Genomic DNA, 17,441 nt, shown 5'->3' on the forward strand with positions numbered 1-17,441 from the left:
GGTGTTAGTAGAAACCAAGTATGTGCCCAGAGCTGAGAACACCACTGGCAACATGTTTCCAAAGAGAACCTGTTCAGCTCTCTGTTTGCTTTTGCTTTTTGGTGTTGATGTGTTTGGAAAATTTTGACTTAGACTGTGCATAGCCCCCCATGCCAGTACCTAAGACTTTCTAAAGACAAGGAGGGAAGGGGTAAGGAGGAAAACGAGATGGGACTGTTTGTCTAATTGCACCTGTCATTGCACAGATTAGGTAGGTAAAAAACAGGGAAGTTGCCAGGAATCTGTTTTTGGCAAAGTTCTTCTGTTGTACGTGCTTGAGTGTGGCTTGGACAAGGAGATTGCAGCTAGGAGAGTGCAGACTTTTGGTTTCAAGAATGTTCTGTTGCACCCACTCACTTGGTGTTGCATGCTTACTGTACTCTGATGTGTCAGGTGGCACAAATGAACTTCTATTGTATACACTGGAAAGAAAGCTGTCAGTGAGGGTAGTGTTTCATTTAATAAATTTCAGATTTGGGGTACATAGAGTATTTGTTTTAAAGTAGAATGTGCATGGCCCAGAATTTCAGTTTCCATTGTCTTGTTTTCCATAGGTTGAATGCAGAGATCTTGAGTACATGTGAGTCAGGCTTTTAATATGGTGGTCCATCAGGGCCTGCTGCTGGCTGTTCAGCAGAGATAGGACTCCCACTGCTCAGAAAAAGGAAAAATACTCATTTGGTGCCATCTTAGAGCCCTATATTCCTGTGTATCCCCAACTAACCACTAAGCATTAAATGACAGATTCTGCTCCCGGGGAGTTTACTGTTCAATGGGAGGAAGAAGGGTTCATAGTAGCACAATCTAACAGTTGAGAAGTGTCGTAAGTGCAAGATAGAACCAGTACATCTGCATTCGAAGGAGAGAGGAAGGACTGCCAACTGCAGCGTAGGTAATAGACACAAAGATGCATAGTCTCTTAGTGCATTTGCAGAATGCTTTTCTGCAGCAACAACATTTGTCTGCAAATGTTACTTTTGTATATGCATTTATATTTGCAGAATTCATTAATTCCCTTTAGATGCTCAATTCTATCCACCCCCATCCTACAAAAATGCCACATGCATATGCTGTCTTTCCTAATAAAGAAATATTGTAATAAAAGAGAGAGGTTTTATTAAACTAATGCAATAACGACATTTTCTTTGAGGATTTAACACATCATCTTTAATAATAAAAATCAAATTGTCATTGTTGTGTCCTGTATACCTTTTATTCAAATCAGACTAAGTACTCTGGCTTTGTGGCTAAGCAATGCTCTGGAGGGTGGAGGGTGTGAGTATTTTTAGCATTACAGAGATGAATATCCGCAGTCAGGCTCATAGTAGAGTTATAGATTATGAATATGGGACCCAGGGAAACCTGTTTATATTCGTGAGCAGAGGGGAGATGCCTCCTAGGAGCGTCTGGGAGGAAATGAGATTGGAGGTTAGGAGGAAGCCGATACTGTTAGGGCTGCTTTCAGATGGTGGGATCGCAATACCTTCCACAGCCGTGCAGCTGCTTTTGCGGCTTTGGCTAACTTCGTTAACCATTGCAATTTAAGAGTTCATTTTTGTGTGATTGCACCAGGCATTTGGTATTACCTGGTTTTCTTATGAGGAGACCCGATTTTGGCTGACGTGTCAGCTGGGACGAGACATCTCAGAATTGTGTGAAAATTAAGACTAACAAATAAGCATGCAGAAGGGGTGGTGAAATGTGAAGAATACTTTTGGAGGGAACTTCTTTTTTGTATTCCAAGAGAAGTATGTGATAGCTAGGTCACGTTCAGAGGCAGGATGCTAGGTTGGACCATGTGAGTGCCAAGGCCCCTTCCACCTCTGATCCTCTGTAATCTTAGTCTGTAAAATGGGGGAATATGTGCCTGTTAACTTTGCTGATGGTTCTGACACTATTTGTTTAAAGCAATATATAATTATGAACTAAAATATATTTCCTGACTCAGTACTGCTCACTAAATAGGCTTCAATTGATACATCCTTAAGAGATGTGACTTCATTTCAGAAGAGTTTATATACTTTGTTTGTACATCCAACAATTAATAATTAATAATTAAGATAGATTGCGACAGGATTAGGGCTTATTTTCTCTAAAATAACCAGTCTAAATGTTCCTAAAGAAGTGTTAAGCATATGCTTTTACTCTTAGCGTGGCAATCAGCTGTATATACAGGCTATCTTTGGGATTTATTTACAGTATTCTAATATCTGCCTTTATTCGGATCAGAGCCCAACATTTTCAAATTGTTTGCTTTGTGTGATAAGTATTTGCTCAGTTACTTCAAAGATATGTATTGTAATAAATATGTGCACTTTGCAAGTTCCCTTTCTACGTCCCACTTCACCTGCCACAGACAGAAATATAATTTACACAAATAAAACAGTCTCCGGTGAGTTGGAGGCTTTTTCCAAAGAGAAGCCCTGGGGTTTGGCTGGGCCGATTTCCTCTCAGTACACACCTGGTGTATATCACTTTAAAAAATAAATTATGCCTCATTAAATTACAATTAAATGGAATCACGATCATTTGTTTTTCTGGAAGGAAGATGTTTTGCATATTGAAAGCCTAATTTGTTGCAGGTGACAAAAAGGCTGAACAGATTATCTAATATCACTTCATTTTGGGGGTAATATTTGCTGGTTAGTTTGTGTATACTCCAGTAGTTCAGAATTATATTAATGTGGACTGTATTATTTTCACTTCAAAATATCTCCTACTACTTTATCAGTTTTTGTACTCCTTTTTTTTTAAGCTTTTAAAGCAACAGAAACTTCTGTTTATGTCTGGATTAGGCATGCTCTTTCTTTTGCTTCAAATGTTCTAATCCTGTCCAGTCCACCGTTCCCTCTCCCCTTTGCCTGGTCTCCCCATTATCTCTACATCCATGTGCTATGTTTGTATATTTCAAATCCCAGCCAAGTTAAGTCCTGCCTCTTCCAAAATTTTTCCTGAGTCCTGCAATTGGCAAGACTTTCTCCCTCCTTTGAACAGAAATGGCACTAGTTCGGTCTCGAATTTACGACACTTGTCATCTTTTACATTGTGCTTCTATAAACTATCATAGAGTAAACTCCTTGGCAGCAGAATCTGTCTTATTAATCTTTTCATTCCTTTCTGAGCTTTGTACCAAGTCTTAAGTAAGAAATAAATTAATAGACTGATCTGTCATTCTTTGGTAATAGGTATATTGAATTTGGGGTTTCCCTAGATAATCAGGGGAGATATAGCCTAATCTAGATAATTACCTAAGGTCTGAGAATGATGAGGAATGGATATCTGTTAAAATCTAGTGAGTAATGACCTTAACTGTTGCCGTCAGCCCTGAGGGGGCGGGGGGCCTGGCGAGGTCTGAGGGGCTCAGACTCAGTGTTCCTAGAACTTGGCCCCCATTTGGGTTCTCTTTTTGCTCTCTTCGAGAATTAAGAGCCTGGGGGCTGGCCCTGTGGCCGAGTGGTTAAGTTCGCACACTCTGCTTTGGCAGCCCAGGGTTTTGCTGGTTCGGATCCTGGGCGCGGACATGGCATGGTTAATCAGGCCACGTTGAGGTGGTGTCCCACATGCCACAACTAGAAGGACTACACAACTGAAACATACAACTATGTACTGGGGGGATTTGGGGGAGAAAAAGCAGGAAAGAAGGAGGAAAAAAAAAGAAGATTGGCAACAGCTGTTAGCTCAGGTGCCAATCTTTAAAATGAAGAGCCTATCAAAGGCAGTTTCTCACCCATCCCAGACAAGGCCTCAAGGGCTGGTGCAAAAACTTGGAAGTAAATTTTATAGAGCCAGTCATGGTAATGTTTCCCGAACATTTCTGAGTATCAGCATGTATTTTGCACACTAACAATTTGGGGCAAACTATATAAATTTTTGAATATGGAAATCATAACAAGGTAAATAAGTTAGCTCATTGACAGAAATTGCACACTCGGAAACTGTAAGGTCATTTAATTTGTTATAAATAAATATTATTTAAAATACTAGAAATAATAGGTACATCGATTTTTCATTTTAAAAATTAGCCCGAATTCTTTATTTTGTAGCAACCAAGCTAGATGGCGTTGTATTATATCTTGTTTTGCACTTTGAATTATTTTGCTTTCATTGAATTTTCTGCTAACCTCATATATTCCTTGCTGCTGCTGGAGATACTATGCAGCTTACAAAATGCCCCATTGAAAGGCTAGGGAGAAGACTGACTAGAGGTTCTTTCTGCCCGACTCCCTTCTTTTTTCGGTGACTTGTAACCCTAGAGCTCTTGTGCAAGGTGTCTTCCCACCCTGTGCAGATGCCCTCTCTACTCCTTTTCAGTCAACATGTTTCCTGGTCTTACATAACCTCAGCTAACTCTGTGGAGGGAATTGTTATAATCTCTCCCTCGAGAAGGCTCTGTTGCCTACGATGAGGAAAATACTTAATGGCCACTTGACTCAGTACTTGCAATATGTTTTAATATGGTTACTCATATGAAAGTTTAATAAGCAATATCCTGGTTAATTTATTAATTTTCCTCAATTTTCACATTCTCAATATTCATGACCTTTCTATTCATAAAAGTACACCTTTTTTCAGTGCCCAAGTGTCATGCCACATGCTCTATATCTCAGGCTGCATAATGGGAATGTCCAAGTGACACCTCCTGCCTGGCTGGTTGATAATTAAAATGCCAGACAACACAGTGGCAAGGGCTTTAGAAATATTTATGTGAGATAAATTATTAATTCATGTTCTATGCAAGGCAGTTTCAATATGATCAACATTTACTTATCTTGATAATTAGATGGGGTGAGTCGTGGTGTATATAAGTTCTGCTGTAGATTTTCTTCTGATTTTTTTTCCTCTATGGTGATTTTCAACTAACTAAATAAACTCACTTTACATTTATGAGCCTGCAGAATTTGGACTATATAGTTTTTAAATTGCAGTTAAATAGTTAAAAGCACATAAATAACCAAAATGAAAAAGGCTTAACAAAACAACTAAAACTCTTCTTGTGCCCACAAGCTAGCCACTTGTTATTGAAAATGTCTGAGGTGAAAAGAATCTGCTTTGGGACCACAGCTACACAGATGAGGCTTTAAGTAAATAATTTAGAACAGTGTTCTCATTCTCTGGGGTAATACATGGAGGTGGTGCCAGCCACCTTGTTGGTTTGCGACTTTATCTTCAATTAGGCAAATGAAACAGAGGCAACAGTATATTCCACCAGCCCCTTAAAATACAAATATTGTGTCTCATTCACTTCAGAAACGATGCTGATGAGCAGTCATCTTCAAGGATGCTTTGTCTTCATTTTTCTTAGAGATGGATTCATTTCCCTATGAGGTCGTCCAACATGTAAAAAATGCAGGGGAGGGAACTCCATAATTTCAATGTGGAAAAAAAAGTAAACCAAGCCAAACAAGAAACAAATAAAAACATTATGCTTTGGAATGATTTTTTTTTTATTGATTCAGAATGAACAAACTTAGGATTTTGAACCATGGTCTGTTAGAACAATAGTTTTTGTTACTTCACTATTTTGTATGCAAGGTCTTTGCTATAATGTACTCCATGACTTGTGAAAATAATTTCACAGAAGAATAAGTTTACAGACTTTGCCTTTGAGATGCCTTGAGTATAATCGTAGTAACTATCATAAAGAGTATGTCCAGATAGATCCTACATCTCCTCCAAATTTGGTAGTCTGAGATTTATTAAAATGCTAGAGTTATGAGAGAGAGAGAGAGAGAGAGAGAGAGAGAGGAGGAGACCAACACATTCTTTATGTGCAGAGTTCATCATTAAAGAAAACTTGGTAAATATCAATCTTTAGTGTCTTGTTGGTATTGATTTTAGGTCCACTTCTCTTTTGCTTCTCCACGTATTAATTTGTAGATTTTTATCTTAGAAACAAATCCATTATGAATATTTCAGGTTTCTTAGTGCAAGTGGAAATTAGGATAACTTAAGGCAGAACTGACTTTTAATTTCAGAAAGAGAATCAGTACCTAGATTGTATAACCTTTTGTGGAAGACAAGTTTCTCACTCGTTGCTTCTAAAAGCATGACAAGAAATCTGGATTTTCTTAGAATCATTTTACCAGTAGGGTATTTTTACATACACGTCATACCTTATCCTTTCCTTGGGCATGCATGTCACAGACACACACTTGTTAACATTTCTTCTAGCTTCGTTGTATGGCATATCTTATTCTCAGTCATAAAGACTTCTTTAACCAAAGTCACATGACACTTGAGTTGCAGAACTGTGAGTTGGCATACTGCACGTAGGTTCATTATAGTAACATTGCCTAACCTGAGGTTTGAAGTGGTGATCGCCTCCTTGCAGTGCTGATAACTGTGTGATGCACACTCCTATAAGTGACATTTGCTTCCCTGTATTGTAATGCATTGCTTTATTTGTTTATTTATTTTTAAAGATTTTTTTTTCCTTTTTCTTCCAAAGCCCCCCTGGTACATAGTTGTGTATCTTTAGTTGTGGGTCCTTCTAGTTGTGGCATGTGGGATGCCTCCTCAGCATGGCCCGATGAGTGGTGCCCATGTTGGCGCCCAGGACTCGAACTGGCGAAACCCTGGGCCGCTGCAGTGGAGCGCACGAACTTAACCACTCGGCCACGGGGCTGGACCCTAATGCATTGCTTTATTTTTAAAAATTGCCTACATTACCCTGAAGATTTCTGGCCAACCAGAGATGGTATATTCCTTTTGTAGCCAATATTTTTATATTTAAGCCATGTATTTCAAATCTGATAGCGTTTCCTTCGCATTAATATTCCCCTCAGTGGAAACATCTTTGACATCTACTTTTCACGATTTGGGGTTGCCCCATCTGTTCTAAGATGCAGGGGTTAACATCCCAGCTCTTCCTGAGGGATAATCCTAGTCCTGATCTCATAGTGCCCTGAGAAGGGATGTTAGCTGGGAATGGAAAGTGATGACTCCATGTGATAATCTAACAAGTGTGTAGAATGGAAATAGATCTGCTTTTGCCCAAAGTACTCCAGTATTCCTACTCAGATCTCCAGCCCTTTTCTTCAGTCCATAATACTTTTCTCTAGACTTGGCAACATTTTCCTTTTCTTTGTGAATTTTCTGTCATCAGAGCCCATGAAAACATTAATCTCCTATTTAAAGGTTTCTGTTTGGATGAATCACGTGTTCAGAAAGGATCTGAGCCTGTCCTGGCATTCTATGCCCGCTATAGTTATGGTGTGCTCTCGCCCCTCATCAGATGTGCCTACATTTCCATTGCTTTAATGGTGGGATTAGAGCTTTCCCTCTGAGAGCATCTTATAAAAAAGTTTCGGTGCCCTCTGGTACAAATGCAAGGATACCTGTTATGTGTGTAGATTGAGAAGTTGTCAGAGGGTTAATGCAAATTGTAGCCATTTACTTTGTGTCTTTTCTTTTCTTTTCTGCCATAAGAAATATCTATATTGAAAACAGTGGCCGGTCAACAGAAATTCAGCCAAACTTTTTTTTTTAAATCAATGTAAATCTCCCATGCTGTTTAAATGTCGGAACTAAATTTACCAAACTTGGCAGATTTGTAAAGCTGAGCAGGACTGCCAAGTGTTCCCAGTTTCCAGCAGAGAGTTCTAGCAGTTCCTGAAATACTTGTAGGAGGCACCTGGTGGTAACTGCAGTTTCACAGTTCTTCCCAGGCACCTACCTTGCTAGCTGGCATCTCTGCACACTGACGATTATTACAGTGATGATAAAGTGTCAGAATAGAACAGTCCAAAATAAGGCACAGCCTCCGGAAGGCAAGCACATTCCCACAAAATCTTCCTGCTGGAGAACCCTCAGGAATTAGACTGAGGTTCTGGACATCACAGCCAGCTGGTTACACTAGACTAAGGGGGAGGGGCGGAAGAGGACGCTGCACACTCACCTGCAGACATGACTTGCCCTGTTTTCTTTTTCCATTTAATCAGGGATTGTTGTCCGAGATTCTGCGTAAGGAAGAAGACCCTCGGACAGCCTCTCAGTCTCTTTTAGTAAACCTGAGGGCCATGCAGAATTTCCTCAATCTGCCGGAAGTGGAGCGGGATCGTATATACCAGGACGAGAGAGAGCGGAGCATGAACCCCAATGTGAGCATGGTCTCGTCGGCCTCGAGCAGCCCCAGCTCCTCCCGAACCCCTCAGGTGAGATATTTGCTCCATTGACGTTTCACTCTGTGCCTTGGAAACATCTTGCCTTCGCTGATACTGTTTTCCCTCAAAGACTCAGACACAATTCAAGGATTTCTGAATCCACTGACCATGTTGGTCGGAGGATGTGAACCTCTGACCATACAATGGTGGTTGGCCTTTACTAGGTTAAAGGGCCATTTCTGTCCTTTTAGGAAAGTACCATTCTTCCTGACATGGCAGGAGGGCAGGAGTGGGGGAGGGGCAGGCTCTAGAATGTCTCCATACAACTGCTTAGTTATCAAAGAGGAGGTTAGGGGATTTGCCTTGAAGCTGAGTTTTCATAGCAAGCACACTGTATGTTTATTTGCATACAATTTATGGGTAGTTGGGGGCAGGGGACACATAGGGTAGTCGAAGCTCTGCTCTGTGCAATCTGGAAAAGACAAAATGGGGAGAAACCTGTGTGTGATGGGAGCGTGAATATGCAGCAGCTAAATCAGAGTGACTGGGGGATCCTTCAGTGATCCCTTCGACAGTGGTCATGGCGAGGTAGGCCTTAATTAGTTTCCTCCCTAGGGTGCTCTCCCCACAGGACTCTATGACTCAGCTTTCCATCCCTCCTTTCTGCACCTTTCAAGGCATTCTGATCTCGGGTCCTCCTGAGAATGCGCACATCTATTAGTGCTGTGTGCTTCAGACATCCTAACTGAAGGCTCAAGGTCTCGGGTCAGCCAAGGGTCATTTCCAATGCAGATCTGAGCACACTCATTTCTAGCCTACTCCCTATTTCCCCTAAATTTTTATGACTCAACAGATTTGTGCTAAAGCCATCTCATTCACTGTTGCTAGGATGGTTGCAAGTTCCATCTCAAAACAAACACTTAACAGGTACACATTTCTACAAATCAGAAAAATGGGTGCTTTGAAACCAAATTTTTTCCTGCTTGAATACTATAGTTTTGGTTTTATGAGTTTGTTTTCTGGTAAGTTCCAAAGAACTGATTAAGCATAGAAGCAGAATTTTTTTCTGGTAGAAATATTTGAGCTTTTTCAAGCATATTCATTTTTTTCACACATATGAACTCTTTTTATATTTTTGCACTCTGCAATAGATTTTTAATTGAAGATCATTTTCTATCATGCACTGCCAAATTGTGATACTAACACTTTAGTTTTTAGTGAATTATAAATTTTAGTTACTGTTAAACCAAAAAAGAGTCTCTTGACTGTTTACTTTGAACGAGTGTAACCAAGCTTTTTTAATTTGATTTTCAAAAAAATTAGGGGGCATATATATTGAGTTATTAAGTTGGGTAAGTGGTTAATTTGCACTAATATTGACTCTTATTAAATTCCCTGATATTTTTGCCACTTTTGAAGCCCATTAAGCCAGCACAGGAGAGTCCAGCCTTGCTTGATGGCCATTTAACCAGGCAGCCCTTCTCAGAAAGTCACTTCTACTTGTTGGAAAGTAACATAGGCCTGAGGGTTTTGTTTTCCACTCCTTCAGAATATTTTTCTGACGAGATTATATCGCAGGCATCTTTTCAAAGACCTCATAGCTTTCAGAGCCAGACCAGTTTACAAGGCCACACAGTCAGGGTCAGTATTTTGCTTTTTTCAACAGCAGAAAATCCCACCTAGGCAATTCCTAGATAAAAGTGCCCTATAGGGACGAGAAGAACAGGGAAATTGATCATTTAATTTTGCAGTTTTAAGATTTCTGAAAATAAATGTAAAATGTTTCCTCAAAATAATTTTGAGAATATAGTCATGGCATTGGTCTTTATACATTTCTTCTTTTTCTGTTGGTTAAACATTGAGAAAGGGAAGTTACTGAGGTCTTTTAAACATTTCATGATTCCCTCTTTACTCAAACTTCTTTACAGACACAGCTCAGTGGTACAGATGCATAGCACAGGGAGCTTTCTCCATGAGAACAGGTGTTGAGGGGCGGCCCACTGATCCAGCCTTGTAGTTGGAGTCAGCAAGCTTGGGCACACGGGCAGCCTTATCTGGGTGCACGGAGATGATTTTCCAGACACCACCCATACTTTATAATTGGTTTAAAATACATTGAAGAAATTTCAGATTTAAAATTAAACCTCCAGAAGTCCTTGCTTGTAATCCTTCAGTTGGTCAGTATTCCTTGAAGCACTTAATAACAAAACAACAATATAAATATAAGAGTGATCATTTATTGAGCACTTACTGTGTATCAGGTATTGTGAGCATTTTGCATGAACTTGATCCTCACAATTTTGTGTTATTGCCATTTTACAGATGAGGAAACTGAGGTTCCGATAGGTTAAATGACTTGTGTAAGGTCACCTGGCTGAGTGGTTGAGCGAGGGTTTGAACTCTGGCTATTCTGATTCCATGGCCTGGGCTCCAAACCATATATGCTAGTTCTCTGAGGGGTTTTGTTCCAGCCCACAGGGCTCTAGAGAGGATTTGAGCAGTCAGGGAAGATGAGATGGTCTGCAAGACTCATGAAGAAACCTGGGTTGAGAAAGGCAGAAATGATGTGCTAAAACGTGCTCTCAAGAGGAAAAGCACTGTGGGTTAGCTAGACGTTTGAGAAGAAAAAGGCATTTCTTGAAAAAAATGACAGAGAATTGGATTATTCTTTGGAGAGGACAAGAAGATACCTGTAAAAACAGCACCCGGGACAAACGGGAGATTTCGGAGGCAGAGCAGCACAGGGGTCCTGCTCCCAGGCTTTGGAGCCGGAAGGACTTGAGTTCAGATCATGGCTCCTTTGCTTGCTGCCCCCTGTCCTTCCAGCAAGTCAAGCATCCTCTTTATTTCCAGTTGTCTTCATCTCTAAAATGAAAATAATAATGTCTAACTCGTAGGGTTCTTAAAAGAATTAAATGAGATAACAAAGGTAAAACACTTTCTGGGGTGTCTGGCACATAAAAAGTACTGCGTATATTATGCTTATTATTACTTTGCAATGATTAGAAAATAGCATGAGACAGGGAGGTCAAAGGAGAATGGCAAAAGCCACTGAACACTGCTAGGAATCAAAGTCTTCATGGAAACTTATTAACTCCAGCTTCAAGGTACCAGTGAGAAGGCTCCCACCATGTCCAGACTTCACGCCGTGTCTTCCTCCAGACCTGCGCACTGCTAGATCCAGTGAGGTATCCTCAGAGGGAAAGGAGTGATTTGGGAACAATTGTCTTGGTCTGGGATTCTAGGGTGAGTGGAGACAAAAAGAAAGAAATCCAGTTTAGACCGATCAGCTGGCCTTGCTTGGGAGTCCAAGAACCGGGCTGACTCTTCCCAGAGTCCTGCTGCCAGGGCTCCTGAGAGGGCTGCCCAGCCCCAGTTATTTCACCAGAGCAAATGCTCTGACGGGCTGTCAGATCAGGTAGATGCAAATGTCTTAGGGTTATCCTAACCCCAAGAAGCACAGGCACCTTCCATATTGTCCTTCATTTGTCTCTGAAGCTGATGGGAAATCATTCAATTAAAACGAGCACAACAGAATACATAAAACCACAATATGAGTTTAAGAAAATGAAAACGGCAGATCAAAGGCATTGGGAAGCCCAGTTTTATGAAATGAAATTTTGTTTCATTTCCACTGATTTCCTAGGTGAAATTAGGTGACTGTCTGGGTAGCATAATGATGATAATGATGGGAAACCATACATACTCGAATGACATCCGTAAAGCTTTAATAAAGAATGAGAGAGACTCAGGGGAGTGCATTAAATTGAGTAATAATTTATTATTTAGAGACCTCTACCCATTTACTCATTTTTTCTGGAAGAATTGGCTCTTCCTGCAAGGTGTGCCATTTTTAGAAAGAAAAAGGTAAGTATATGCGTGTTCTGCATGCTTGTTTTGCAGTGAGGTGATCGCTCCAAGTTGGTGTCCAGAGTGGCCATCCTACCTGTGAACTGTCTAGGACACTGAGGGAAAGAGCAGGGTTGACAGGACTCTGCATGTCCTATAGGAATGCACTGCAATTATTTCCAATCACAATTAACCTGATTAGAATAATGGACAGGAAGTGTCCCTCTGTAGCTAATGCCGTTTGGCATCAGCTGACTGAAATCCTTTGATAATTTCTGCACAGATGGCTGGGCTGAATGCAGCACTTTTTAAATTATTATTTTCATGGTCTCTTGGTAGGCCAAAACCTCGACACCGACAACAGACCTCCCCATTAAGGTGGACGGCGCCAACGTCAACATCACAGCTGCCATTTATGACGAGATCCAACAGGAGATGAAAAGGGCCAAGGTGTCTCAAGCCCTGTTTGCCAAAGTGGCTGCAAATAAAAGTCAGGTGAGTGGTGTTTAAAAGAGCAAAAGGGAGGGCTGGCATTAGACCCTTCTCCTCCTCCCACCAATAAAAATACATCTGTTCCTATAATAATAATCCCAATAATAATCTCTAGGGAACCTGTCATGCTCTGCCTTTTGCTCTATGGTTTGCTTGTATTCCCATTGGAGTTCAAAGTAGGGATTAAATCAAAAGCCAGATATTTTTCTTTTAAAGGATTTTTTTCAGAAAGAGTCAGCCTTGAGTGATTTCTCTGCTAATTCTAAACACTACTACATAACCTTTTTTTTGAGCAAAACGTAGTACGTATCAAACAGTGTCTTCCTGAGACCAAGTTTCAGCCAGACCTCATCGCCTCTCTTACTCCCACCAGGGAATGGCTGACTTTGTCATAATAACTGCTTCCCCCAACCCCCAAGACACCTTGTAATGCCAAGGGTTTCTTTTATGTATAGAATACAGTTGTTTTTCCGGGAGAAAACACACGTGGGAGAGCCCAGAATGAGTGCTAAGATCTTTCACAGAAAAACACAGAAGCTTATCCAGGACACTTTTTCAGAGTGCTGGCATTGTGAGGAATGGAATGCTCCGGGGAAAAGCGTAGACAGATGCTTAGAGGTTTTATTTCTGAAAGCAGCAACAGTTGGTGGGATGGACTATCTGTTTCAGTTTGTTTAAAGGGCCACCTACCGCCCTGTCTTAGAATGGGGTAGGTTGAGGTGCCTGCTCGTTTATCCCCAGGATGAATAATTACCCAGTGCAGGCAGAGGAAACAAAAGTTAGTTGAAGCATCATTCTGAGAGTCCTTTGATCCTGGGCTTGATTTCCTCTGTGGCCTTGCATGACAAATGTTTTCATCCCGACATATGTAAATGGTGAAATGGTCCATCATCTCCCTAACAGAGCTTCTGCTGTGTGCTAGAAGAAAGGAAGTTACTGAATATTGTATTTCTATTAAGCAAGAAGGTTTTCGATGAAAACTGAGTTTTTAAAATGATAGATAGTCAAATGCCATTTTTAGACTAATTATATGGTTTTGAGAATTGTCTTTTTCACCTGCAGTTTTGAAGTAAGCTGATACGGTATTTTTCAGATGTTGTTAAATGGAGAGGAGTAGAATATCAAGAAATTTTGAAGAGGATTGAAATGTTTGTTTCCCTTTTCAGTTTCAATATAGTAATTTTTCCAAAGTATAGTTACTCTCTTTCATCAATGAAATCGTTGAAATACAGCTTGCTAAGATATGATGTCCAACCATAATATGAAATGCATGAAAAGAAAATACCATAGAGCCTTCTTAAACTGTTAAATGCATAAAATCCCATGTACCACATGGCAAAATATAATGAGAGTTGGAGCTGTTAAACGAATAAAGCTGTTAAATGCATAATGCCACTTGGCAAAACTACTGTGCATTTAATGGTTTTCCACTGTGTAATAAAGGACATATGTGGTAAATGTGCAGTGAGTATAAAAGCTACACAATGGATTTTGCAAAACTGCCCCTTAGTCGTGACTTGACGTAAATATCAAAGTTTCACTGAGTCTTTCTTTTATAAGCTGCTTTCCAGAAAAACTGAAGACTACAGTCTGAGAAGTGGATTCAAAATGCCTGTAATCTCCCTGTTGACTTGGCACTCTGGCTTCTGGGAATAGTGATGCCTAGAGCCTCCCAGAATAATTCAGGTGGCTGATTGAAAACTGTGTTTGCCATTTGGCACAAACTTAGCTCTCCAAATTTTTGACGCCTCCTGAAGAAATCAGTAGCCCTGATTTTGTAGAATCTGGAGGAAAGCATAGTTCTGGGAAGTCATGTGTGAAAGGTGGGGGTGAAATGCTTTGAAGTTTTTCTTTTTTCCTTTGGGACAATAGTCTCATTCTCATTTATGAATAAGGAATGTTATTGTAGATAACTGACTAGTTTTGCAAATCCATGTTAAGTGCTTTAAAAATGGTACTGCCAAACAAAATGAACGTAACTGATAGTCTCAAAGGCAATTTAGCATAAGATTTTCACTGCATTCTGTAGGTACCAGCGTTCACTTAATAAAAAGCATATTTAGTGAAATCAGTTGCCTGATTTGGTGCCTTGCACGTGTATTTGGTGTGTATCCATGGGTGTGTATATGTATGACTGATAGTGGGACTTTGGCCAAAGTACTTAACCTCTGGAGCTGCGATGGGAAGTGGCCACACCCTCTTCATTAGATCGTGAGGACTGAGAGAACAAAGGTGTTCTCCTCCTCGCTGTCATTCCCTTTCCTGCCTCTATGTTTTCTCTGTGGAAGGATCAGAAGTTCTTGGAGTGACGAAGGAGGCAGGTGCACAGCAAGGGCCGTTCACTTGGATGTAAAATTAGCAGAACCATTTACTAGGAACTCTTGTGAACTGGAGTGGGTTTGGAGCCTTGAAGGCCCCATTCAAATACGCATAGCCACCCCTCCCCTTCTGTTTCAAATTTCTTTTAAAATAGAAATGATTCCTCCATTAAATCTCCTTCACTCCTGGGTGTGAATTGCTGTCACCAGCTATTAAGAATAATATCTAGGGGCCGCCCCGTGGCGTAGTGGTTAAGTTCACACTCTCTGCTCCAGTGGCCCAGGATTCTCTGATTCATATCCCGGGTGCAGACCTACACAGTACTCATCAAGCCATGCTGTGGCAGGTGTCCCACAGATAAAGTAGAGGAAGATGGGCACAGATGTGAGCTCAGGACCAATCTTCCTCAAAAAAAAAGAGAATAATATCTAACACTGCCCTCTGCGTTAGACAAGATTTGAATGAGGAGTAGGAAAAAGGGAGGAGAATTTTAGAAATTAAGGTGGTGGGCCAAGATGGTCTTTGAGGGCTGTACGTGTTCAGGGAAGAGGCACAATGGAAGGAGGGGTTTAGGCAAGTTGTTGAAAGGGTGACAGGCTTTTACAGTTTTGCCTATGATCCTCTTGGTGAAAATATTTTACCAGAAAGTGTGTCTGTGTGTTTCCTTAGTGCATGGGTTACATCAGGATGCATTTGTAGGGTCATAGACCACCTCTTCTCCAGTTCAGCGCCGCCTCCTTTGTCACGGCCAGGCCAATACATCATCCAATTCCACTGAGAGTCTCCTATTTTCATGGGAGAGGAGTCAAAGAAGGAAAAGCAGAACAGAAAAATAAAAGGGAAAGGTATGCTTATGTACATTTCACCTTCCACTTTTCCTTCATTTTTCGTTTAGGATCAGTTTTAGTTTGTGTGTGAATTCTGAAGATTATCTTCCTTTTCTTTCTGTAGAATATTCAGATTGTTGGCCCTCAGGGGATAGGATGCACTGTGGTCAGTGATTGTTCTCTGTGAAATAGGAGTGCTGGGTCCCTAGTGGGGCCATAATGTAAAGGCATATGGGACCTTTTCTGCGTAACTTCGATATGACCCTCACATACAAAGGACCACCAGGGAATGAGCACCCCAGCGTGCAGGCTGAGTGGCCACAGGAAGTCCTTGTCCTGCAATGGCTGCTTGTAATCTCTCCCTCTTACATTCTGTAGGGCTGCTCTCCTGCTTCCTCCCTGATTGGAGCTTGTTCCAGGTGATCTGGGCAGTGGAAATCCGGAGGAAAGGAAACACAGTAAGCTGTGGCAGTCCCACTGCGGTCCTCCAGGGCCGGCCATGTGCTTTGTGATAGTCTCTTCAGCCACATTTCTTTCCCTTGACATCAATTGCCCCTTTCTCCAGACACTAATTCACTGTCTCTCTTGTCTCCTGCCCACTTCTCTTTTTTATAGCTTACAGTAGTTCAGCTCACGGAATGTTGAGGATGGTCTCAGGTTGGGGTTATTTGAAAGGAGAGTGAATCTTTATTATTTGTCTACCTGAGACGCAACTCTACATGTGTGACTGTCATTCTTACTAGGTTTGGGTGAAAATAGAGTAGCTAGAGGAAGGTGAAGGGGCTTAGTATTTTAATCCCTGTTTTTGCTTACCCCCATTAAAAAAAAATAAAACAAACAAATGAACAAAAACTTTCGAAGGTGCTTCGTTTGCTTTCTTTTTTTGTTTTCAAGTGTGGGGACACTTGCTTTCTGTATTAGGAAGGTAGAGAGAAGCTGAGACACGGCAAAAAGGAGAAATAGACAACCTGGTTGTAAACCTCAGATGGTGGTCGAGAAAGGACCAACCCCAGAGGGTGCTGGAATGAAAGAAATGGAGTGATTTGGGAATAAACAGGGAGCCAGAGTGGTGTCTGCCGAGATGACATAAGAATGTCCTCATCTCCACCAAGATGTAAAGACCCCTGCCAATCCTGGAGTTCCTCTTGCTGCCACACATGCCTTCCCAGGCCCACAGGCTGCAGGAACTACCACCAGGATCAGGGATGTGAGAGCCCTTACTGCTGACACAGAAGCGAGGGAGGGAGGCACAGTCGGGATCCTACCGAAGCTGAGGAAGCTGTTGCTGGCCTCCAATACACAATTCTGAAATCATTTCCCCTGTAGAAGCTGTATTCTTCATGGTGATTGGGTTTCAGTATGTCCTATGCTTCATGTATATTGGGGTTAAGTAGATTTCTTGTCTTGACCTTTCTTCCTTATCACTATGTTTCTACCCCCAAATCCATATTCTCACCTACTGACTTAACAAATTGTATTCCTAAATAGAAGACTACTTAAACTTTGGATATAGATTACAAGCTCAGATTTTGGACATTCTTCTTTATCATAAAATAACTCCTTATAGATAATTTCCTTAACAGGCTAAATGATTTAAAATATACAGGTCTCTTTGGCCAGTCCTTTTAAAATAAAGCAAAAATAAAGGAAAGACAGACAATTTTACATAAAGAAAAATGATGGGTGTATTATTTGGGTTGTTTCCTTCCTTTTATTACTCTTTTCTATTAGAGTTTATGTCACATTCAGTATATGTGCTAACATATTTTCGTCAGTGAGTCATAGGTTACCATATTAATCTTTGTTTTTGTGT

General features: G+C 40.9%; 1 protein-coding gene across 3 annotated transcripts in view; it reads left to right on the top strand.

Annotated features, from left to right (window-relative positions):
• Positions 1 to 17,441, top strand: part of LOC124233511 (DNA-binding protein SATB2) — a 181,921-nt gene that overhangs the window by 118,718 nt on the left and 45,762 nt on the right. For all 3 annotated transcript variants that reach the window (XM_046650661.1, XM_046650660.1, XM_046650658.1), the window contains exons 8-9: positions 7,980 to 8,192; positions 12,330 to 12,485. In XM_046650661.1, the coding sequence (XP_046506617.1) occupies positions 7,980 to 8,192; positions 12,330 to 12,485 (369 nt within the window). The remainder of the gene's footprint in view (positions 1 to 7,979; positions 8,193 to 12,329; positions 12,486 to 17,441) is intronic.

Source organism: Equus quagga, unplaced genomic scaffold (genome assembly GCF_021613505.1).
Source record: "Equus quagga isolate Etosha38 unplaced genomic scaffold, UCLA_HA_Equagga_1.0 203_RagTag, whole genome shotgun sequence".
In the NCBI taxonomy this organism is placed as follows: domain Eukaryota; kingdom Metazoa; phylum Chordata; class Mammalia; order Perissodactyla; family Equidae; genus Equus; species Equus quagga.